Genomic DNA, 25,230 nt, shown 5'->3' with positions numbered 1-25,230 from the left:
AGTTAAGTAACAAGATTAAAAAGAAATTTTACGAAACTTTCAGGAAATCTAAGTTTGACCCACAATTAATTCTGACACGAATTACGTGAGTTATTAAATGGTGGCGTGTGGGTAGTTACTTCTGGGCTACCCTGTGTTACTATTAGTATTACTATTATATTTAAGTAACGAAATTAGTCTTCGATCTGTCACGAATTTTATTTTGGCCTTGAGGGTTAGAATGTAGCAAATAGTCCCAAAATATAATAGCATTGAATACCTCCTTCCCGTTTGTCTTGGATAACTGGAATCCTGGATGCTGAATAATTATGAAAATTGAAGTAATTTTTATTGAACCCTAAGATTAAGAAAATTTTCTCATCCTCATATAATTAAGCCTTAAAGATCAGTATCAGAAATATAATCGGAAATGAAAAAGATCATCACTTAACATATTTTCAATGATCCCTCCAAATCTAATTCTGAAAACTCAATTTCCACTCCGTATATGGGCACAATCTGTAAAAAAAAGAACATCAACAATTCCCAGTTTGTCATGAGCACTATTGTTTGCAGATCACGCCACAGCCCCGCCGCTCGGATACATGAAATATCAGGCTAGAGCTATGAAATATCAGCTCACTTGAAATAAGATCATCGTGATGCAACTACTTGTAGTAAGCATCTGATGGAAAAGTATTTTGAGGGCTGTTAAAAGTAAGCTTGTTAGAGTTATATATATACAGTTAAATAGCGTGTTTATTATTTACAATTGGAAACATGGAACTAACTGCCAGTCTTTTGATTAATCTTTTTAATTTCGTTATCAGTGTCCTGATCACCGTTACCAATTTCGTTTTGATAAATTTCATTGCGATCATTTGTCTTTTCTTACACGGGTTATTACAAAGAATAAACTCTAAATTTAATAGAATTTGTTTATAACACGAAGCTCCAGCTGTTGTCGTTGATTCTGATATCGCTTCTTTAACTGTTGAACAAGGCTCAGCTGAAATAGGTTAGAATTGTATTTATCTCGGAAGTTTCATTATGCTTCCTTAATATTTTAAGTATAGGTGGCATATTGTGGCAGTGGCAATGTTGATTATTTAACTTATGCCGTTGTGGTCAAATTTTGGCACAGAGTAAAAAGTAAGCCTTCATACTGACGTAAAATTCAACGAGGAATAACTCAGAACACAGAATAACCCAGAATAACCCAGAACCCAAAACACCGCATTTATTTGCTAATCTGTATATTAACTTTAAATGGGAATCGGGAGAATCTGTTGTGGATAGGCTGCTGCCTCATCCTGCCATTACTAATTACCCCATTAATTACCACACTAATTATCCCAATAATTACCCCACTAATTACCCCACTAATTACCACATTAATTACCACACTAATTACCCCACTAATTACCCTACTAATTACCCCACTAATTACCACACTAATTATTACACTATTGTAGATGGGAGAATCTATTGTGGACAGGCTGCTGCCTCATCCTGCCGTTCTGCTGGAAACTACACTGATTTACTTTCTGGTCTCTAAAATCTTGCCATGGGTTAAAGGTAACTTCACTAAGTCTCATTTTAGTTTCTACTAATTAACTAGATAATATTGATTATTGATTAGAACTGTTATAACCCATGAATTACATTAATTACCCACTAAACCTATTGATAATAATAGTTGACTGTGACACACTGATTATACCACTTATTAACTCAATTATAATTACCCCACTTATTACCACACTAATTACACTACTTACTACCACACTACTTATTATCACACTAATTACCCCACTAATTACCACATTAATTACCACACTGATCACCCCACTAATCACCACACTAATCACCCCACTAATTACCACTCTAATCACCCCACTAAATACATCACTAATTGTCACACTGATCACCCCACTAATCACCACACTAATCACCATAATAATTACCACACTAATCACCCCACTAATTACCACCATCTTCAGATGATTTGACGTGTGTAGGCTACGGAGCTATTTTCTGGGGTCTGCTAGCAGTTCTCTACATTGTTGGGTTGCTGTGTAACGCCAGGCTGTCGGGCAGCTGGGTTCTTGCACTTATTGGTTAGTTTTACTTATTCTTTTACTCGATAACAGATTACAGACAATTAAATAATTTCTACTATGTTCATATCATTGACCATTCATTAAGAGTTTCTTTTTATGTCTATGCTGTTTTGGAGTATTCAATTAGGAATCGGGTTAGTTTTGGGGACAAATTAGAGAATTGGTGTTTTAAATTGTCCATCAGAGCCATCTAAAGACCGTGTACTAACCTTATTCGCGTGATAGTCCAGTGTAAAGTTACTTATCATCATCCAAGCTATTGACCCATGGAGCTTGCTAGTAGTAGTAGATATAGCTCGCCTTTACTCATGGATATATTATTAGTATTGACTAACGGAAGTGCATTTCAGGGTCAATTCTTACACCGGCGCTCTGCATTGCTGTCAATCCTTTACCATTGGCTTGCACTGGGTAAGTTCTATTATAAACTTTGCTTTTAAAATTATGAATTATGATTAATTATTATGAAGCATTGTTATAATATAAAACGGCTGCTAATGATCCATTATAATTATTAACTTGTAACTGTAACTTTGTTATACTTATACTTATTGATAACAGTTGTGGCAATAATCACTATGCTACCAGTTGTCATGGTTATAATCACTATGCTACCACTACCAGGCTATTCGGAGAGGTGGCAGAGGTTCAGAAGGATATGGACTTCTTCTTGGAAGGACAGGCAGTAATCACAGCTATAGCAGCTATCTTGTTTGGTATCGTTTCCATCAGGGCTGTAGCTGTGGGCAGGGCATACGAAGAGTATCATCAACAAGAGGATTTGTAGATACTGGGATACACGCCCTAAGGACGGGATACTGGGATACACGCCCTAAGGACGGGATACTGGGATACTCGCCCTAAGGACGGGATACTGGGATACACGCCCTAAGGACGGGATACTGGGACACACGCCCTAAGGACGGGATACTGGGATACACGCCCTAAGGACGGGATACTCGGACACACGCCCTAAGGACGGGATACTGGAGTACACGCCCTAGGGACGGTAGAAGGACGAGTTTTCTTCTGAATTCTGATGATAGTAATAGTATTGAAATGGGACATTTTAAATGAAGGTCACGCGTCAACAAATATAATCGGGAGAATATATAAATTGGGTCCTTTTTATTCATTATTGTCGATTCTAATTCTATGATGTAAAGTTCAGGCTAATTTTATTTTATTCATTCTTTATCAGTTATCTCAGAATCTTTTTTATTCTCATCTCAGAATTTGATGTTTGTTTTCAGACATTATGCACGATTATTGATTCAGTCGAGTATTTTAGTTGAGTTTTGTTAGAGCTTTTTATTATACTATTCTAGCCTTATTATTAGTGTATGTACTTATTATATACCAAACAAGTCATTAATGATTTCATATTTTGTTACAAAGTTTCCGGAGAGGATTGAGGAACCCAAATACTTTCCATCTGAAATATACTTCTCTTCTTAGGCCCGAGGTGGTTCACATATTCAATTCACGGATGATACGGGCCATGAACTGAAGGGGAGATTACGGTCCCATATTTAATCTAGAATTACTGTAGCAGATTGTAGTGTGGTATATTATATTACTCACATCTTGGGACAATAACTAAGTACATTCTGGAGACAAACAATTAAAAAATGTTTTGTTTTTGAAAAAATAAATATAAAGATAACTGACAAAATAAGCTCAAAATACAATCAAATGTACCAAAAATCAGGACTCCCAAAATCGAGTTGCCTAGTATTACAGATTGAACAATCATAATATTACTCTATTAGAACAAATACTACGAACCACCCTGCAAATCAGAAAAAGTACAAAACACATATCTATACAAGAATTATAGTAGACTCCTTCATTAAGATCTCAATTATGTTAAAGACAATGACATTGGCTGGATAAATAGCGCTTAAATCAGGAATGGAAAAGAGGATTTAATGTAAAAGCTGAAAACTTGGTCGCCTCTTTAAATCACTAGGACAGATATCATTAGGGCTCGATCACTTTTTTATTAAATACTTTTCAAACTTTACAGAGTACAGCAATTACAACGAATGAAATAAACTCGAATAAAATATTGCCCCCGTCTGTAAAATCTGTCGGGAGACCAAACACGGTACTGCACAGTAAAACGTGCCCGCAATTACATGGCCCCGATATGATTTTTTAAAATGTGAAACAAAATTGTGATAAAATAAATGTGTGGTGAAGAATGTGAAACAGTTCAAATTTCTTCAGACGAGGCTGATACACTGTTCTTATCAGAGCTGACAATCTTATTGTTCCTTATGAAATGAACTCTGTTAGGCTCTGCTTTCCTCTTCTCTTTCAATTCCTCCCAGAGCTTCTTGTAAGCTCTCCTTTCTTCCACTGATCTGTCTGGGCAAATGTAGATACTTTTATAGCCCTCTTTTGTGCGTAGTAGTTTCGCTTTTCGCAGCACCTGAGTAACCATGTCAGAGCTATTTAGAGATAGTTTAGTTGGTCGTATTAATGTGCCCACTCTCTTCAGACCAACTCTACAACAGTCACGAAAAGAAGGTTTCTCGTTTATCTCACCAAGAACTTCAGCAACTTTGTTTTCTAACTTCTCGCCGTCGGATTCACTTATTCCGTAGATTACGACGTTTCTGCTTCTTTCATCCTTTTCAGCTATTGTCTTAACTGCAGTACAGATCTTCTTTGGCGTAAGAGCAGCTGCACAAGTCTTTTTCAGGGCAGAAGAATATGATTTCATTTCTGTCTGCACAGTTGTTTGAACAGACTTGAGTTCTTCGTCCTTCTTTTCAATGAGCTGCTTCTGCAAATCAATGACAGTTTTCTGCTCCGCGATTACTGAAATGTTCTGTTTATCTACTCTCTCCGCAGCCATTTGCAAATGAGGAGCCGCATAACGATTCAAAATGAAACAAACAGTTTGCAGCCAATCACACAGTTTTTCTTTCGAAACTGATCGCTTGTTCAGGTTTTTCAATACTAGATCTCCGTATTCCTTAACATCCAGTTCATGGCACATTTCATTAAAAACACTGTTTGTAGCTCTCGCTACCTGATCTGCATGTCTGGCACTAAACAGATCATCATTATCGGGGTCATCGACCAAATGCTTCGTATGTTCATGGTATGAGTACTGCATCGTGTATATTCCAATGTACAGTTCTTGTATACAGGCTACACAACGATCACACTAAAAGACAAGCACTTCTTATCGCAAGTTACAACAGCTGATAACAGAGCTCGCTATTTGCAACCAAATGTAAAACGACTACACACTAATAATCTACATAGAACGAAGCTCACAATTCGCTCTCTACCATTTCTAGGAATGTTGCCCAAACGACGCGAATAGGTATGGACTGAATGTTAATGGGGGGGGGGGGGGGGGGGGGATCTTTAAGAGTGAAGTAATAATGATATGAAGTAAAATCTAAATTGTTCGCTTAACCAGCTAAAACCTTTAATTGTATGTAATTAACACAAATGACACAATCCTAGTGAATACATATAATTGTAATAATAATTGTAATAAGCCGCAACATATTGCTGGAATCAAAAATCAATATAATTTTTTTTCTGGAGACTGATGGCAGTTTCCGGACACTTTCCGGATTATTCAGTTTTCGGATTATTCTTTCTTCGGTTTAGGACTGGGACAGAAAACGTAGATCAGGATACAAACGATGTGAGGCAGGCAGTAGAAGTGTCTGAAATAAAGAGGCCGGTAATTAGGATAATTATGTAATTAGTTAATTATGATGATATTATGTTAATGACATGATACCAGCAATTAATATATTACAACTATATCAACCGGGTTAGTGTGTTACTTCATGTAAAAATTAACTATTTAATATGAATTTGATATTTTGGCAGGACAGTTGTTTTACATAAAAGTAGTTTTTCATGTTTACACTGAGTATTAAGTAAAAGCACTTTAATATAAGAATAAACTACGAAATATAAAATATTAGAATAAAGAATTATACTTACTTGTACAACAAGTAGTTTATCTAAACTAGTAATAACTTACTTGTACAGAACGTAGTTACGCTCGAAGCTCAACAGGCAGAGTTGAATAGAAGCGAAGTTGATCAGCAACAAAGAGCAGACAGTTGTTAATGCATCGTAGAACATTTTAATTGAGGTGGAGCCCAGGAACTTCGGCCTCACAACCCTTCTCAACTGAAATGAGAACACAGTTGTGTAAACTGTAACTATGGTAACGTTAACAGTGAGTCTCAGTTATCAAATAGGAATCAGATAAGTATAATATCAATAATTATAATAATTAATAGTTATAGTATCAGACAAGTTATCCAGGTTGTTTAAAGTACATTTCATGATTATTATCACATTAACTTCACACTACAGCTCAGTAGATCTACACACCTTTCTAGATGTCAGTAAGAAGAGAGTAGCGCTCATGAAGCAGCCGTAGTAACCAGGGTAGAAGCCGTGCCAAGTGGCGGAGAGAAGGTAAGTCATTGCTGTAGGAGCATACACTGATCTCTCGTAACAAACCCTGTTATTAATTAGTATCAGGGGGATTCTGTATTCAATAAGTAATACAAATATTTAATATAAAGGCAACAGCTTACTAGATGTTTGGTATTCTTTACGCAGCATCGAGTTAAGTAATGTTTAGTATTCTATAAGAGGTATAAATAGCTGACATGAGTTTTACAAGGCGGAATGTGCTTTTAGGGTGAATTGTCGTATGCTTTCAGCTAACCGTAGTATGAACAAAGATTAAAACTTTGTACTGACATAAACTCTGTGCCACTTCAATTGGTCGCAGGATTTTAGAGTAATCCAGGTGAAGTGACTGGTAGGTGTTACTGTTGATAAATTTGAAGGCATTTGAATTCATAGCGACAATTGAGGCAAACTGTCGATTCTCAATCATTCCTTACATATTTTCATATCATTAGATCCGCGCAGTGAAGAAGCCTTGGCTCGGTGAAGACCCAAGTTTATCGTTGTTTCCTTCCTTGAAATGACGCCTTTAATTCTACTAGTATGCTGTAAATTAAATTCAATAAATAATTTGCACGCGCATTAGCGCTAAAAAATATGGTCCTTTGTAGAGATATTTGTTTGCGCGCGTTACAGAATGCACTGAAAATAATTGGTCGTTTGTGTTACCGACATGTGACCCGCAGTTTAGCTACATTGTATAGAATTTGCAAACATTTAATCAACTCTCATAATTCAGGAGGGATAACTCACCTTTCACGAATGAAATTTTAAAAAACTGATGAATATATTTTCGACTTTTTCCGACTTTTTTGTGAGAATCCATGTCTGACCGAAAAGGAATCTAAGCACGATTACCAGCTCCAAGGTCGGAGCCTGAACTCCAGTCAATTGAGGCCTCGTTATCGAAAAATAATAATGACTGACTGCTGACATATCACATTATAAAATGAAATAATTCACAATGAACGTTCCATAATTGAACACCCCGACACGAAGAATTTCCCGCGCAAATATCCAGTGTGGATTATCGTTCCTGGAGAAATGCAACTGTGGGTGAAACAAATAAGACGCTGAAGGAATTACCAATACCACGTACCAACATAAAGTGAACGAACCTGCGTAACCACAATGCAGTGCCAACGTTCCAATTGTCTGTCAGCACTTTGAGCGAGCTGGAGCACTCTGTTTTGTGTGGGTAAACATTTGTTATCTTGTCCCATTTAGCGCCGCCATTTTCTTTGTAGCCGTTAAATCCAAATCCAGAGAGGTTGCTTACACTGTCAGCTGTGAAGTTGTTTTAGATAAACATAAACAAAGTTATCACAAAAAAATGTATCGTGAACAAAGTTATCGTGAAAAAAGTTATAGTGAACAAAGTTATCGTGACAAAGTTATCGTGAACAAAGTTACCGTGAACAAAGTTATCATGAACAAAGTTATCATGAACAAAGTTACCGTGAACAAAGTTATCATGAACAAAGTTATCATGAACAAAGTTACCGTGAACAAAGTTATCATGAACAAAGTTAAAAGTAATTGTTTATTCGTTCGTTGTTTTTAATGACTGCTAAAACTAATTTATAATTGGGCTTAGTCTCAGTGGACTGCAATACAATACAGAAGACTACACACAGTATATATAGTATATTCACCTATGAAGGTTCATTTTCGCATTTATTTGATAGTTTGGATAGTCGGGTCGAGCTAAATCTATTGAATTGTGTTTGGCCATTCGAATTACGTTTATTCATTACGTGTGATCAGGTGATTGGTTTACCTAATCACGTGATTAGGCGACCCCGTTAACCACCCCGTTAAACATTATGGGAATTGTTAAGGGTGCCCAATTAAGGTGTCGTGTCACAGTGTCACATAATCACTGTATATACGGTATAAAGTGTATATTATATTTACAGTAAAATACGCACCTAGTGTCCAAGCAAAGTAGTAGTTACATCTTGTAATAAAGCACATGAGGTACAAATAGCCAGCAGCGTAAAGGAACGAGTGTGATTCCCTCCATTCAGCATCTGAAGTTGATAATTAAATATTAATTTAGATTTAAACTTAGTTTTAAATCAATATACTAAAGTACTAATATTGTGTTTATAATTGAATATAATATTTTAATTTTGTTTGAAATGGAAACATGATTCGCAAAGAATACTTAATACATCCCTGCACTACGCAGTGGCGTAACGTTGCACTGACTACGCTATAGTACACAGAAAGTAAACAAATTTCTTACCAAATAAGTAAAATAAGTAAAATAATTAAATCTTACCAAAGAAAGGTTCCCAGTCTGCAGGGATAACAAAAGTCCAGGATATGAAGAAGACAGCCGCCACAAATTTCAGCAATGCGGGAAGTATTCCAGAAGGAACTGGTTTTCCCTGACAAGAGAACATTTTGCAAAATTCAAAAATGTTTAAGTTTACAAGAATTTAGCGCACGTGACTGTTGCGCTATACTGAGTATGATTTTATTTTATGCTGAAATATGCGTAGCACATTTAAAGTGACTAGCGGAGCACATTTAAAGTGACTTTTAATGATCAATCTGTAACTTTTTGCACGGTGTTTTGTTTTATGTTTTTAATGCACATATGATTATGTCCATGTCACACCATATTATTGTATTTTGTGCTAAACTTTATTGTTATTTTGTGTTACATCAGTTATCATTTGTGACCAACAGTCAATGATAAATTTCATACTTCTAATGCTTACTCGACACTCTTACACTCTTACTATCTAACTCGACACTCAGCCCAATCGAGCCTTAATTTAGATTCTTTTACAGCTGGCTGAAATACGTTTTGTTTCCTGAATGTAAACCCCCCCCCCCCCCCCCCCCCGGAATGTAAGCAGGTTTGCAACACAGAACTCGCTTGATATATTATCTTATTGCTGAACCAATCGGCCATGGCATGGGTTTATCAGCTGATGCTAGAACTGGACTTGTTTTGAAGGAGCTTTGAAGGAGCTGAAATTGAGCACCGGGTAATTCATTAGGATTTTCCGCTGAAATGACACTTACATTGCCATAGGCGGTTCCATTCAAATTTAATCTATTCGAAATATAATGTATTTCTCGCATAATATACACTCGAAAAGTATGTGCTATTTTGTTATAACGGCGAATATTACGAAGGAGTAGTTTACTGTCCTTATCAGGGTAAGCCACCTCATATTTCCAAACCCGATTACTTATTCCCTTGGCAAAGATAGGGGAAATGTTACAAAATCACAACTAAGCTAGGGTCAAATTAAGTTAACGTCGCTGTTTTTTTAATAAAGTACATTTCACAGGTGATTCATTATATAATACATGACTCAACAAACTAATACACCAAGATAAGAAATACTAATTAAACTTATCAACAGACTAACCTGTTCAGTATTTGACCCATCAATAAAGTTAAGATAATCCTGTAAGTTGAAGGTGGGCCCACTGAGTACACTGGTAAAACAGAACATGTAACTCATATATTCTATTACTGTTGGTGTGCGTCTGAAAACAGGTGTTATTTAAATAACGAACTAGTTTTAAACATTAAGTTTAGACACTCTCTCTTGGCTAAAGAAATGTTAACTAATTGATTGATTATACTGATTATACTAATAACTCATTAACTAATTGATCAATTAAACTGTTAACAGGTTGTAATTACCTGATAGCTAATATTTTCTGATCGTTGTTGAGATCCTCTTGTTTGCGGTGTGTCCCATCATACACACTACACGCCAAACTAGTGACTTTCATCGTTATTATCATTGTCGGACCGGTAAAGTCTAGTGTGTACCTGCAGAGTGCTGTATTTTACCACGTGACACAAACCAACCAATCAGAGCACACTATTCTAGCCACGTGACACAAACGAACCAATCAGAGAACACTATTCACACCACGTGACACAAACCAACCAATCAGAGAACACTATTCACACCACGTGACACAAACCAACCAATCAGAGAACACTATTCACACCACGTGACACAAACCAACCAATCAGAGAACACTATTCACACCACGTGACACAAACCAACCAATCAGAGAACACTATTCACACCACGTGACACAAACCAACCAATCAGAGAACACTATTCACACCACGCGACACAAACCAACCAATCAGAGAACACTATCCACACCACGTGACACAAACCAACCAATCAGAGAACACTAACCCGTTGTAGTCGGTGTACATGCGGTAGATGTGAGAAACACTCATGAAAGTGATAGCCCACCAAAACACAGTGAGATGGACTAGGCGGGGCGGGGAGAAGAGAATTAGGAGGTAACATACTCCAGTATCTAGTAGCAGTAGCAGCACCTGACTGAGAGGATTAGTTAATTAGTTAATTAATTAATTAGTTAATTAGTTAATTAGTTAGGTAACATACTCCAGTATCTAGTAGCAGGAGTAGTACCTGACTGAGAGGATTAGTTAATTAGTTAATTAGTTAATTAGTTAATTAGTTAAGTAGTTAATTAGTTAGGTAACATACTCCTGTATCTAGTAGCAGGAGTAGCACCTGACTGAGAGGATTAGTTAATTAGTTAATTAGTTAATTAGTTAATTAGTTAATTAGTTAATTAGGTACTCCTGTATCTAGTAGCAGGAGTAGCACCTGACTGAGAGGATTAGTTAATAAGTTAATTAGTTAATTAGTTAATTAGTTAGGTAACATACTCCTGTATCTAGTAGCAGGAGTAGCACCTGCCTGAGAGGATTAGTTAATAAGTTAATTAGTTAATTAGTTAATTAGTTAGGTAACATACTCCAGTATCTAGTAGTAGGAGTAGCACCTGACTGAGAGGATTAGTTAATTAGTTAATTAGTTAATTATTTAATTAGGTACTCCTGTATCTAGTAGCAGGAGTAGCACCTGACTGAGAGGATTAGTTAATTAGTTAATTAGTTAATTAGTTAGGTAACATACTCCAGTATCTAGTAGCAGGAGTAGTACCTGACTGAGAGGATTAGTTAATTAATTATGTTTTTAATACTATCCGTAAAACAAAATAACATAAAATAAGTAAAACATTAAAGACATACAGTCTGAAGCAGAAGACACAGAAGAGGAGGCCAGCAGTAAGCTGAAACAAGTGTCTAACAGTAGGACTAGCACGTGCAGGAGAGAGGAGAGTGGAGAAGAGTAGAGCTAGAGGGTAACTACCCAGCATGCAGAGGAGGTAACGTGCCCGGTCCGCAGTCAGACCAGACACCTCCGTTATAGAGTCCACCAGGGGGTGGTCCATAACTGAGTGCAATATAAGTTAATTAGGTAATCAGTTAATAAGTTAATTAGTTAATAAGTTAATAAGTTAATTAGGTCAGGCCAGACACCTCCGTTATAGAGTCCACCAGGGGGTGGCCAATAACTGAGTGCAATATAAGTTAATTAGTTAATTAGTTAATAAGTTAATTAGGTCAGGCCAGACACCTCCGTTATAGAGTCCACCAGGGGGTGGTCCATAACTGAGTGCAATATAAGTTAATTAGTTAATTAGTTAATTAGTTAATTAGTTAATTAGTTAATAAGGTCAGGCCGGACACCTCCGTTATAGAGTCCACCAGGGGGTGGTCCATAACTGAGTGCAATATAAGTTAATTAGTTAATTAGTTATTTAGTTAATTAGTCAATACGTTAATTAGTCAATAAGTTAATTAGGTCAGGCCAGACACCTCCGTTATAGAGTCCACCAAGGGGTGGTCCATAACTGAGTGCAATATAAGTTAATTAGTTAATTAGTTAATTAGTCAATAAGTTAATTAGTCAATAAGTTAATTAGGTCAGGCCAGACACCTCCGTTATAGAGTCCAACAGGGGGTGGTCCATAACTGAGTGCAATATAAGTTAATTAGTTAATTAGTCAATACGTTAATTAGTCAATAAGTTAATTAGGTCAGGCCAGACACCTCCGTTATAGAGTCCACCAGGGGGTGATCCATAACTGAGTGCAATATAAGTTAATTAGTTAATAAATAAATTTAAAAAGTGGTGGTCCATAACTGAGTGGGAACGCTAGGATGGGTTACAAGTCTACATTAGCGACAAGAGAAACACCATTGTCGGACGTGAGGAGTCCTCAAACTACATTAAATATATTCCTTCTGTAACGTCCTTAATATTATATAACACGTGTTATTTAGATTTTCAATAATCAGAGTAATTTTAGGGATTTTCGAATGGACAATTTTGAAATTTACGACCAAGTGTAATATTTAAATATTTGTATCTAAACTGGTATCTGTTTCACTTACTTCCTTAAGTTTTTACATTGCAGTAATACTAAAGTATGTATTTTATAAACACAATTATCAAGGTTAAATGAATTATTTACAAAAAACATTCCAAAAAAGTCATTAACATAAACTACACGATAGCACAACAACTTGTCAAAAAATAAATGATTATAAAGTTATGATCAAATTCTTGAATATAATTTCAGACAACAATAGTTTTCTAGACATTGTTTAGACTAACAAACAGCGAACCATCATTTGTCATTATCCAGTAAGTAACAGCGAACCATCATTTGTCATTGTTCTGACTAATAAACAGCGAACAATCATTTGACATTGTTCTGACTAATAAACAGCGAACCATCATTTGACATTGTTTGGTAAGTTCTAGATTAATATTCAGCATGTTTGTTGTTGAATTGCAGGTGGAAAGAATTCAAATCTACCATGATAGAATATTCAATATTCAATACATGTGACAAACATGCTTCGTTATTTAAACATGAGTTTCGCGGTATATTATATTATCTACAATGTTGGAGCAGTAAATTAGCGTTGTACTGCACTGTAACTGTGATACTTTAACTTACAGCTAAACGATGCTATAGAATTACACTCCCTATTTCCTTTATTTGTGCACTGGAAACAAAATAATTACATCAACAACACCACCAGACAGACTAATTCCCAAACCTATTATTATTTCATCAGTTTAAAGTCTGAAGTTTTAAGTTTGTACAAAAAATCACATGATTGATGATCAGTATCACGTCGGACAAAAAATCTGAAATATGTATAAAAATCTGACAAAAAACTCGCTACTTGAACTTCCAATACAGCACACTGGCTAAGATCAACACTTCTACAATTATAATAGATATGAGGGCTATTTTATTGGTGACCGCTTTCCGCGCCATATTTAGAAGAGTCCTCCGAGATTTGTCGAGCGCTGAGTCCGTCTGATCGAGCATGTCACGTGTCCGGACCAGCTGCTCACGTTGCTGCCCTGTGTTTCTTAAGTTAGTGGAACCAATATGGAACAGTGTTATATTGCCCCCCCCCCCCCCTCACGCTGCTGACCTGTGTTTCTTAAGTTAGTGGAACCAATATGGAACAGTGTTATATTGCCCCCCCCCCCCCCCCTCACGCTGCTGACCTGTGTTTCTTAAGTTAGTGGAACCAATATGGAACAGTGTTATATTGCCCCCCCCCCCCCTCACGCTGCTGACCTGTGTTTCTTAAGTTAGTGGAACCAATATGGAACAGTGTTATATTGCCCCCCCCCCCCCCCCCTCACGCTGCTGACCTGTGTTTCTTAAGTTAGTGGAACCAATATGGAACAGTGTTATATTGCCCCCCCCCCCCCTCACGCTGCTGACCTGTGTTTCTTAAGTTAGTGGAACCAATATGGAACAGTGTTATATTGCCCCCCCCCCCCCCCCTCACGCTGCTGACCTGTGTTTCTTAAGTTAGTGGAACCAATATGGAACAGTGTTATATTGCCCCCCCCCCCCCCCTCACGCTGCTGACCTGTGTTTCTTAAGTTAGTGGAACCAATATGGAACAGTGTTATATTGCCCCCCCCCCCCCTCACGTTGCTGACCTGTGTTTCTTAAGTTAGTGGAACCAATATGGAACAGTGTTATATTGCCCCCCCCCCCCCCCTCACGCTGCTGACCTGTGTTTCTTAAGTTAGTGGAACCAATATGGAACAGTGTTATATTGCCCCCCCCCCCCCCCCCTCACGCTGCTGACCTGTGTTTCTTAAGTTAGTGGAACCAATATGGAACAGTGTTATATTGCCCCCCCCCCCCCCTCACGCTGCTGACCTGTGTTTCTTAAGTTAGTGGAACCAATATGGAACAGTGTTATATTGCCCCCCCCCCCCCCTCACGCTGCTGACCTGTGTTTCTTAAGTTAGTGGAACCAATATGGAACAGTGTTATATTGCCCCCCCCCCCCCCCTCACGCTGCTGACCTGTGTTTCTTAAGTTAGTGGAACCAATATGGAACAGTGTTATATTGCCCCCCCCCCCCCTCACGTTGCTGACCTGTGTTTCTTAAGTTAGTGGAACCAATATGGAACAGTGTAATATTGCCCCCCCCCCCCCCCTCACGCTGCTGACCTGTGTTTCTTAAGTTAGTGGAACCAATATGGAACAGTGTTATATTGCCCCCCCCCCCCCCCTCACGCTGATGACCTGTGTTTCTTTAGTTAGTGGAACCAATATGGAATTTCTGTCACGTGTCAAAACAAATTTTCAAGTTGGCACCTCCCCCCTTCCACCACGATAACCGTGATATTTGATGTCTCACTAATATATAATATATAATATTTAAATATAATATTCTTATATATAATATTCTAGTAATGTAATATTCTAATATAATATTCTTATATGATATTCTAACTATCAACTAAATTATCTTAACCCCAGTCTTATTCCCCCCAGTCTACAACTATTATATAAAAGGGGTTGCCCCCCCCCCCCCCCCCCGTCCCAACTATTATATAAATGTGGGGTTGCCCCCCCCCCCTCGGTCCCAACTATTATATAAATGGGGTTGCCCCCGGCCCCCCTCCCAACTATTATATAAAAGGGGTTGCCCCCCAGGCCCCCTCCCAACTATTATATAAAAGGGGTTGCCCCCCTCCCGTTCAAACTATTACCTAAATGGGGTTGCCCCCCCCCCCCTCCCAACTATTATATAAATGGGGTTGCCCCCCCCCCCCCCCCCCCCGTCCCAACTATTATATAAAAGGGGTTGCCCCCCCCCCCCCCCCCCCGTCCCAACTATTACCTAACTCCGTGGTTATTTCATTCCCAATATTCTCCGTCTCCACCGCGAGGCGCTCTGTGCGGGTTATTGCTGCTGTGCTGCGCTCAACTGCACCTTGGTTCCCTACCACCTGCCTCCTGAAATGGTTTGTGAAGGAGCGCGGTATTATCTTACTGATATTATCTTACTAAACTCCAGTTTTTTTACATTTTTATATTATTTAACCAATAGTTAAGTTAATTTATAGTTTTGTAATCATGAAGATATTGTAATATTTCAATATTTTTCACTATATGAAAGATGGGAAATTTATTATTTATTATCTTATTCATCATTATTGAAATCAAATTTGTTGAGGAATAGGATTTTTACTGTATTGAAAACAATGAAACTACACTGTATAAGGTGTACAAACAATAAAGATTTATAGATAGGAATAAAATTATAATAATAGTTTAAAAACTCAACAATCATTTCTAAATAAATATACTATAAAAGATTTTTGCAATACAGCATTCTTTAAATTTCTATCAATCCGCATATGAGCTATTTAGAATAATTCACGATACTACGAAAGTTAGTTTTAGTAAAAGTATCAATTCAAATATTACATCACCCTGACAACTCTTTTTTTTCATTTTGTTAAGCAGATTGCACGCCTTAGTACATACCTCAGCTCAGTACATACCTCAGTACATACCTCAGTACACACTTCAGTACATACCTCAGTACATACCTCAGTACACAGTACATACCTCAGTACACACCTCAGTACATACCTCAGTACATACCTCAGTACATACCTCAGTACATACCTCAGTACATACCTCAGTACATACCTCAGTACATACCTCAGTACATACCTTCAGATCAACAAGAGAATTTTGTAAAATCTCACATTTCTAGAGAACAAAACACTTCAGTCCAAACTTTAAATTTGCTGTTGCAGTGATCAATTAACTAATTGATCTATTCACTAATTGGTTCGAATTATATTAATCAATTTTTCCCAGTCTGGTAAAACAATTCCTAGATTATATATTCATTGGATAACGGCAACGTCATCATATATATCACAAAATTTGGAATGAATAGAATAGATTTATAGATTCGAAATCAAAATAACGAAATGTAAATAACTATCATGTAATATTATGTTGTAAAACAAAAATTATAAAAATTAAAAATTATCTCACTCGACAGAAAGGATCTAGTGTAAAAATATAAAACACCAAAAGAGAGTATCATATCGCACGTTTAATTGCACGTGCAACACATTGCGTGCGCATGTCTAATCGCACGTTCAACTAATCGCACGTGCATCTAATTGCACGCACAACAGATTGCACGTGCATATTATCGTACACACTACTAGTTGCTCATCACACCCCAGGCATCATGCAGTAGAAACTTCATCTGATCATCCCCACATGTTTTCCACGTAAAATTAAAATAGAACTTTTACAGCCATATTTTTAAGCTCGCTCAACTTCAATTCACTTCAATTTAGTTTTGAATTATAAAATGCTTTCTATCCTTCCCCTATCAGATGAAGTTTCGCTGTTACAAAAATTTAGTAGATGCAACGTTACACATCGACCAACCTAAATTGTACCGTTGCTGTAATTTAATTATAGTGTATAATATATTTCACTCATATGAAATTATGATAATCGATCAAAAACATAATTCCTATCGTGCCTGTACCAAAATAAATGATATCCACAAAAGATCAAATATAATTGGAAATCATAACAATTTTCATTCATATGATATGGAAATGAGTGGAAATGAGAAAAATCAATATAAATTTATATGTTTTGGCATAACAAATGTACCCTGTGTAATTGTGTAATTACTATGTAATTACCCGTCATATTAGTACAAATATTTTAACTGATTTCATAATTCCCAATACATTAATTCATGACTCATAAGAGAGCAGATCATTATTCATATGAACTGTGAATGTCACCAATCTAGCCAATCAGAGGTAAGCACCAACTTAAAATCCGAAAATTTCTAATTTAAATTCATTGCAGCCCACTGTCTATTCATCTATTCAAATTACGTGAGTTCAAAATTCAAATCAAGAACAAATCATAACTCGTTATTATTATCTTACGAGTCGGTATTTACTTGATTCAGTAATTCTCATAACCTAATTATAGTATTAAGGGAATAACAATCAAGTTTGGAAAAGTTTGCGGCTGGAAAAATGATAAAATTAAAAGTAAAGCACCGCAGCAATTAGCACAAAATCAGGTAAAAAGTTGAAAACGATTCAAAAGAAAGTTTTAGATGTTTGCATTGCTCGCTCAAACTTAATCGGTAGAGTAAATTAAAATTCCAGGAAATTTATATGATCACAAGGATAACCTGATAACAAGACATGAAATAAAATTCCTCTTTCTCAAAACATGAACATTTCCGTGGCATCGTAAAATCATCTCACGCAATTTGAGCCAGGCCCACCAGAAACATTTATCTCACCTCCAAACCTTCTAATCTCACCTCCAAACCCTCTAATTCACCTCCAAACCTTCTAAATTCACCTCAAAGCCATCTAAATTCACCGCAAAACCTACTAAATTCACCGCAAATTGCAAAACCTACTAAATTCACCTCAAAACCATCTAAATTCACCTCCAAACCTTCTAAATTCACCTCAAAATCATCTAACTTCACCTCCAAACCTTCTAAATTCACCTCAATACCATCTTACTTCACCTCTTACTTCACTTCTCAACTTCTTAACACCATTAACCTCACCACACCCAGTACATTAACCATTATTTCGGTTCTGGTACTCCTTTATGTTAGCCAGAATGTTAGCCAAAGTGTTCTCCTTGTTGGTACCTGGCGCTCCCATCTCTTCTTGTGGAGCTCCACTAACACTAGTCTTGTTGATTCCTGGGGAGAGGGGGTTTGTTTTCAATGTTATGGAGAAAGTTGTTATTTAAACATTTGTTGGCTGTTGCGTTATTCAATTATCCAGTTGTATTATTTTCAACACGATTGCAACTTACCCAGCATCTTGAATATTTCCGCACTAGCAGTATCATTAACACCCCTTCCCTGATCTCCAGTACTAAAGTTAGGAACGAAAGCAGGGGCACTGACGTTGAAACTAGGAGAGAAGGGAGAAGAGTTGAAAGTAGGGGAGAAGGGGGCAGAGTGGGGAGACTTCAGGAACTTCTGGGGCAGTACCGGGTACTTGTTGTCTGGCATCATGTCAGAGGAGTTGCCTCCACTTAGCAATTCTTGGAGTTTGGTGTTGAACGCAGCTCCAGAAGAAGCATCTTGGGCACCAAACTGCTGAGGAGCGTTTGGGAATGGTTGGTAGCCCTGACCTGAGGGGTTTGAAGAGGCAGTGAGCAGTTCCATTAGTTTAGTGGCCATGTCGCTATCCAAGTTGGCGCTGGAACCAGGGTTTTGGTTTCCGAGGAAACCTTTTGTAACATTCTCACTGTTGTTAAAACCTCTTGGAACACTTTCACTATTACTGAAACCTCTAGGAACACTTTCACTGTTGTTAAAACCTCTTGGAACACTTTCACTGGTGTTAAAACCTCTTGGAACACTTTCGCTGTTGTTAAAACCTCTAGTAACATTCTCACTGTTGTTAAAACCTCTTGGAACACTTTCGCTGTTGTTAAAACCTCTAGTAACATTCTCAATGTTGTTAAAACCTCTAGGAACACTTTCACTGCTGTTAAAACCTCTAGGAACACTTTCGCTGTTGTTAAAACCTCTAGGAACACTTCCGCTGTTGTTAAAACCTCTTGGAACACTTTCACTGTTATTGAAATTTTGAGACGGTACAGGCTTGTTCTTGTCAAGTTTAAGTAAGAACTGTGCAACTTGAGGCGGGTTTCTTGGATTACCCTGGGGCTGCTTCTGCATGACTTGGTTAGTAAACATGAGTATCTTCTGGGCAGCTTCTCTGAGGTCAGCTATAGTATTCATATCATTTCCCCCTGTATTCTGTTCGGTCGGAGGGAACGTTTTGCCCGCTCTACTTCGAGAAGGTTGAAATGAAGGCTTCGTTACATTTGTAGTCGGGCCCAGGGACATAGCAGCCTTAGCACCGGAGCTAAGGTGCTTGGGGAAGGTAGCAGTCTTTGGCAACCTTGCAAGGTTTGGAGCACGGGAGGTGCTAGCAGGAGGAGAAGGAGAGGTACTGATTCCTTTAGGCATCATGGGACAGTACTTTAGTGTGTGAGCATAGTCCCCTGTAGCATGGCATATTGGACATTTGTAGGCAAACAAGATGGGGCAGATAACTTTCCCTGCAGTGGACATCAAGGTGTGTGTGGTGTAGACGCTGGCATCTTCTCCATTGTTCCTGCAGAAAACACACACCTGAACAAACATACAGTGTTAAATACGTCTTAGAAAAGCTAAATGAAACAGTTTCAAAACAGGGCAGTGTAACTTAAATTAATTTGGGAATTTTTGACAAACTCTTCAATTTTCAGATGATAAAAAAGGGTATCTAAGATGATAAAACAGTGACCAACATTTGATCATTTAGCAACTTTAAATAAGTGTATTATTCATTGAAAAAGACTGACCTGTTGTTTGGTCGACTGAACAAAAGAAGGTTTAGCAGGTTCAGGGTTCCAAGGAGTTCCAATAGAAGGCGAAGAAGCTCCACTCCAGGACCCCTCACTGGGAACATACGGCACACTTTCAGGGGAGGACAGATCTGGGACAATATCGGCTTCTTTCCCTGGCTTCTTGATTATCTTCCATGACTCATCCCCAGTGAACTGGAAATCTTGCGGGTCAAAACTTTGGGGATCATATCTGGACAAAACATTCATCATTTCTTCGTTTAACACACTGGTATCAACAGTGGGAGAAGTGTCAGCAGTTGGAATGCTCTCTAGAGATGGTTTACTTGATGCAGGAGACTTTACTGGGATGGTCAGTGGAGCGTATGGATCAATGTGCAAACTCTTTGCAAAGTGAGCTGATAGGTTATCTTTTTCAGAGCTGTTGCTGGAACACTCACTTTCAGAAAAATAACCAGGATCTTTATTGGTTATTGGTGTTGGGGAAACAGAGGGCAAGTTTGGCGCTTGTGCTTCAGGGATGAATAATGGTGATGCTGCGATGTTAGGTGATACTGCAGCACTGGTAGCAGGAGTGGTCGCATTTGAGGTTTCTCCAACATCACTTCCTAGTTCATTCGAATACTGGGAAATGAAGGGAGAAACATCATGCTCAGCGGTATTGTCAGGCTCCTTCTTAAGGGGTTCATCAAATCCAGCAGGAACTGGAAGAGGAGGTAAATTGTTGAGCTGAGCAAAGTTCTGGAAGTGTTGTAGAGGATTGTTTGGTAAGGTTGGTATGTTTGGATTGAAGTCTACAGCTAAGCCAGCTGAATTCCAAATAGAGCTTGACTCCAATTGTGAATCTGAATCACCAGGAGTTTCAGTGTTGAAGCTGTACATTCTAAGCTAAAATTATACTTGGTTAGAAAGAATGATCTTGATGTTCTTAATTTTTTAATAAAATTATTAAATTGATAATCCATACTCTGATTAATCACAGTAGTTGGGACATGGAGCCACACCCAGAGACCTGAACCATGGCTAGGTTGGGCAGGGAGCGCCAAATCCCCTTCTCTAAACCATGCCCGCAATATTCAATATTCAACTGACCTTGTGCTGTCTGGTTGATTCCAACTATCATTGGGGCCGGAGTTTTGTTGCTTTGCTGATTCTATCTGTCGAGTGAGGTTGTTGAATTCTGATTGGTAGGCTCTGAATTGGTAGGACAGTTTGGGTCTGGTTCCGGCTGATGCTTTGTCCACCTGTAAAGAAATTTTAGTGAACCTGCAGACAGATTTACACGTATGAAAGCTGCACAACACCTAGTGTTTTTAAAAGCATCTCCTAACTGTCTTAAGAACAAAACTGATCGAGTATTAACATAGATTAATACTCACTTCTCTTTGCATTTCTTTTAAAGCCACCTCTGCAGCATCAAGGCGCCTGTTAATATCATTCAGTACTAACTTTCTGTTTTCCTCTGAAATCATATGATCCATTCAAAGTGAATTAGAATTAAAATTAGAATAAGAATAAAGTTAGAAAACAATTTAAAAGTTAAGAAGGTTACGCTGAGTCTGAAACAAATGCATAATTTAAAATTTTTTGACAACATATGCATAAAAACTATTATATCATTTCTTACTTTGAGCTCGGGCAAGCTTATTAGATATCAAATTCTCAATTGCTTTCTTCAACTCAGTGAAATCATCAACAGCATTGTCAAAACTGCTCGATGCCATACTTTCTGAGTTTACAAGATTTTGGTAAAAATTCTTAAAACAGATTATTACAATTATTTATCTGAGCAAAGTACAGTCAAACCTCCCAGATACCACTAACCAGAATGATGAGCCCCATTAACTCAGATTTAAAAAAATATTCTTTCGCAATCTTTATACGGCATAAATTGCAACTGGCTATGCAGGATATGTCATTTCATCGATGATACGGTATGTTGTCTGAATTGGCATCTGACACCGTCAATAAAATGTTCCGTCGATTCAAATAAATAACTGGGTGAATAAAATGCTTTCCGAGGGCTTAATCAATTGACTGAAAGGGGATTAAAAATAACAATGAACTACACAGTTACATTACTGGAGTGACTATGGCCCCCCCGCGCGTGAGGGCACGTTTTTGCTAGTAATTTGCGACATTACTTTATGGATATCGAATCTCGCGACTTCAACGAAGTGCCGGGGACAAGTTTTCAATAATTTATAAACTTTTCAGTTCCTATCGTTTTAAGCATCGTTAGGGCTTTCCCAGATTTTAACTCTCATCATCCTAGGATAATCATGTGTCGCACAGCACTTGTTTCAGTAGAGAGTGTACTCGCCTTTACGAGAGAATGACGTGTACGTTTCGGTCACCTGCGGAAAAAGGAAGTGAGATATCGAAAATCTGAGACAAACTCGATCGATAAAATCCTTTCAGGTAGGTGCTAGTCAAGATTTCATCTCTTTAGACATTAAGATGGCTTCAAACACCTCACAAAAAGTTTTCAAAAGTAAAATCTACTCGCGACTTGCAAAAAGCACCATAAAACGTGCCCTCATAGATTTTTGAGGGCAAGTTTTTGAGCGCGCCGTGTGACTTTGTCTCAGCAACAGCGAGTATAGTTACAATCTCGCAACTATGAACAGACAAGGAAAATATTGTATTAATATCTGTCAAAGGAATTTAATGTATTTTAACAACTTGTTCTAATAATGCTAATAACTAATCGATGAACCACATAAATGGTTGGCCCGGTGTGAGTGTATAGTATTGATTGTGCTCTGAAATGGGGCGCTGTTATTGGTTAATACAGCGGCCAATCAGGATCGAGCTGGTTTGTGGCTGCAGTCCAAATTTAGGATCATATCTGATTAGGTACCTAATTAGTGATTATGCACTTTAAAGTAAGATTAACTCGGTATTCACAATCCACATTAAATCGCTACATGATGCAAATCAGCTGATATTTGTAACTTTAAAAAATAATTGTAACTTATATATTTATACAGCTCCCCAGTTTAACAAGCATTCAGGATAGAAGAACCAGCAGCGGTTAATGACACTAAAACAGAAGTGGAGAACAGTAAGAACAGCAGAAAGAGTGGAGTGAGATAAATATCTTCTCTTTTTCTGCACTGGTTACTGATACTCAACAGTTATTCAAGAAAATTCTGGCCTGGGTTATGTTTTAAAATTAGATATGGCCAGGCCCATGTCAGTTTTGTTTATGATCTATTTATCATGAAAAATGATTGTGCTCGGAGTGATCTGGGCAAAAACTAGCTCGACCTCCACGGGGCATCGAACATGCGACTACCCCGCGGGGAGGTCAACGCTCTAACCTTCACGCCACTCGGGTGATGTACTAATTAAAATTGTGATGTATATTGCTTATTTGGCAGAAATTAGTACCGTATACAATCCTCAATTTCGAGTTTGACATGATTGTAATTGGGAAGTGGGAACATTAAACAACTCTTCTGCATTTAATTGGAACTGTCTGTACAGTGTACACGATAAAATACATTGGGTAATTACAAAGATTGTGTACAGTGCATTCAGGGGCTTTGCTTTTGACTGATTTATCTTCCGGACAGTTCTTTAAGTTCCATTAAAACCAGTGCAGTAGAAGAGTAAACTTTCATGAGAGTTAAAATGGTACTATTATAATTTGTGTTGTCAGGTAGGATTTCAGTTTGCACTTTGATACATCGGTATGTGATTGATATGCTGATTACAGATTACTGATACAGATTGTTACATGTACAATTCAGAAAAATGTGTACATCAAATGAGAGTCTAACTGTCTTCTCATTTAACCTCTGACAAGTGACATGTCAGACAAGTGACATGTCAGAAACATGAGTCGTCTTATAATGATACAAACACTATATAATATAATTTTCACGTTAAGTAGTGAGTAGTCAGCTTGACCTTGATTGGTTGCAGACAATTGTTAATGTGGATTGTGAATACCGAGTTAATCCTACTTTAAAGTGAATAATCACTAATTAGGTATAGTACCTAATCAGATATGATCCTAAATTTGGACTGCAGCCACAAACCAGCTCGATCCTGATTGGCCGCTGTATTAACCAATAACAGCGCCCCATTTCAGAGCAAAATCAATACTATACACTCACACCGGGCCGACCATTTATGTGGTTCATCGATTAGTTATTAGCATTATTAGAACAAGTTGTTAAAATACATTAAATTCCTTTGACAGATATTAATACAATATTTTCCTTGTCTGTTCATAGTTGCGAGATTGTAACTATACTCGCTGTTGCTGAGACAAAGTCACACGGCGCGCTCAAAAACTTGCCCTCAAAAATCTATGAGGGCACGTTTTATGGTGCTTTTTGCAAGTCGCGAGTAGATTTTACTTTTGAAAACTTTTTGTGAGGTGTTTGAAGCCATCTTAAGGCCAGAGGGGGGGGTAAGGGGTCAAAAAATTCTACCAAAATATTATTTTCTAAATCGATTTAATTTTTAATGACAAAAACATTGCCGCTATTCACATATTTGTAGCTGATTAACTTTATTTTATAATTGAGGTTAACCGATTTTCACAAAATTGACTATACAACATTGAGGTTAATAAAATTGAGGTTGATATTTTATTACACGCCATAATTTTTTGTTATTTCGGTCAGCAAATGTAAACTCTAAATTTTAGGTTCATAATTGTCAGAAAAAGTAATATCCAAACGTGATTAAATGAGGTTAACCTCGTCTTTTAGATATAGCGAGAATAGATCAAATGATAGAGTTATTATTTTCATCGTAAGTTTACGGTATACACATTTCTAAATAGATGACGTGTTGATTGACTTTCTTTTATCTTGGGAAAATGAAAAAAATGAGGTTAACCAACACATTTTGGTACCGTAGGGAATATACATACGATTCTTACTTATGTAATGTACCACAATATCGAAGTGAGGTATCTATTGGTATCACAATGCCTACAACCATAATCACGTGACAAAGGTGATTCGAACTGACCATATGTTAGTAGAAGATTTTACCCGTAAATGGCTAAAAAATGAGG

The 25,230-nt window shown here is 37.5% G+C and overlaps 4 protein-coding genes across 4 annotated transcripts; 1 reads left to right on the top strand and 3 right to left on the bottom strand.

Annotated features, from left to right (window-relative positions):
• The first annotated feature begins 807 nt into the window (after positions 1 to 807).
• LOC134824210 (uncharacterized) lies at positions 808 to 3,473 on the top strand. The gene is made up of 5 exons (XM_063835986.1): positions 808 to 997; positions 1,455 to 1,557; positions 1,983 to 2,099; positions 2,453 to 2,513; positions 2,727 to 3,473. The coding sequence occupies exons 2-5, from the start codon at positions 1,455 to 1,457 to the stop codon at positions 2,887 to 2,889; spliced, it is 444 nt and encodes a 147-aa protein (XP_063692056.1). The 5' UTR covers positions 808 to 997; the 3' UTR covers positions 2,890 to 3,473.
• Positions 3,474 to 5,367: 1,894 nt separating this feature from the next.
• On the bottom strand, positions 5,368 to 11,894 carry LOC134824209 (lysophospholipid acyltransferase 2-like). Its single transcript, XM_063835985.1, has 10 exons — positions 11,638 to 11,894; positions 10,766 to 10,915; positions 10,249 to 10,380; positions 9,968 to 10,088; positions 8,860 to 8,968; positions 8,504 to 8,605; positions 7,691 to 7,859; positions 6,486 to 6,618; positions 6,127 to 6,278; positions 5,368 to 5,800 (listed from the first exon to the last, which is right to left on the bottom strand). Exons 1-10 carry the CDS (start codon positions 11,838 to 11,840, stop codon positions 5,722 to 5,724), a joined length of 1,350 nt encoding a protein of 449 aa, XP_063692055.1. The 5' UTR covers positions 11,841 to 11,894; the 3' UTR covers positions 5,368 to 5,721.
• Positions 11,895 to 13,587: 1,693 nt separating this feature from the next.
• LOC134824189 (vesicle transport through interaction with t-SNAREs homolog 1B-like) lies at positions 13,588 to 21,921 on the bottom strand. The gene is made up of 5 exons (XM_063835953.1): positions 21,817 to 21,921; positions 21,569 to 21,651; positions 21,282 to 21,433; positions 15,631 to 15,746; positions 13,588 to 13,834 (listed from the first exon to the last, which is right to left on the bottom strand). Exons 1-5 carry the CDS (start codon positions 21,911 to 21,913, stop codon positions 13,647 to 13,649), a joined length of 636 nt encoding a protein of 211 aa, XP_063692023.1. The 5' UTR covers positions 21,914 to 21,921; the 3' UTR covers positions 13,588 to 13,646.
• On the bottom strand, positions 15,832 to 21,169 carry LOC134824188 (uncharacterized). The gene is made up of 3 exons (XM_063835952.1): positions 20,187 to 21,169; positions 18,639 to 19,974; positions 15,832 to 18,522 (listed from the first exon to the last, which is right to left on the bottom strand). The coding sequence occupies exons 1-3, from the start codon at positions 21,069 to 21,071 to the stop codon at positions 18,395 to 18,397; spliced, it is 2,349 nt and encodes a 782-aa protein (XP_063692022.1). The 5' UTR covers positions 21,072 to 21,169; the 3' UTR covers positions 15,832 to 18,394.
• Positions 21,922 to 25,230: the final 3,309 nt, after the last annotated feature.

Source organism: Bolinopsis microptera, chromosome 12, assembly GCF_026151205.1.
Source record: "Bolinopsis microptera isolate Bmic1 chromosome 12, MBARI_Bmic_1.0, whole genome shotgun sequence".
NCBI classification, from domain to species: domain Eukaryota; kingdom Metazoa; phylum Ctenophora; class Tentaculata; order Lobata; family Bolinopsidae; genus Bolinopsis; species Bolinopsis microptera.
This window is presented reverse-complemented; position numbering and strand designations above follow the sequence as displayed.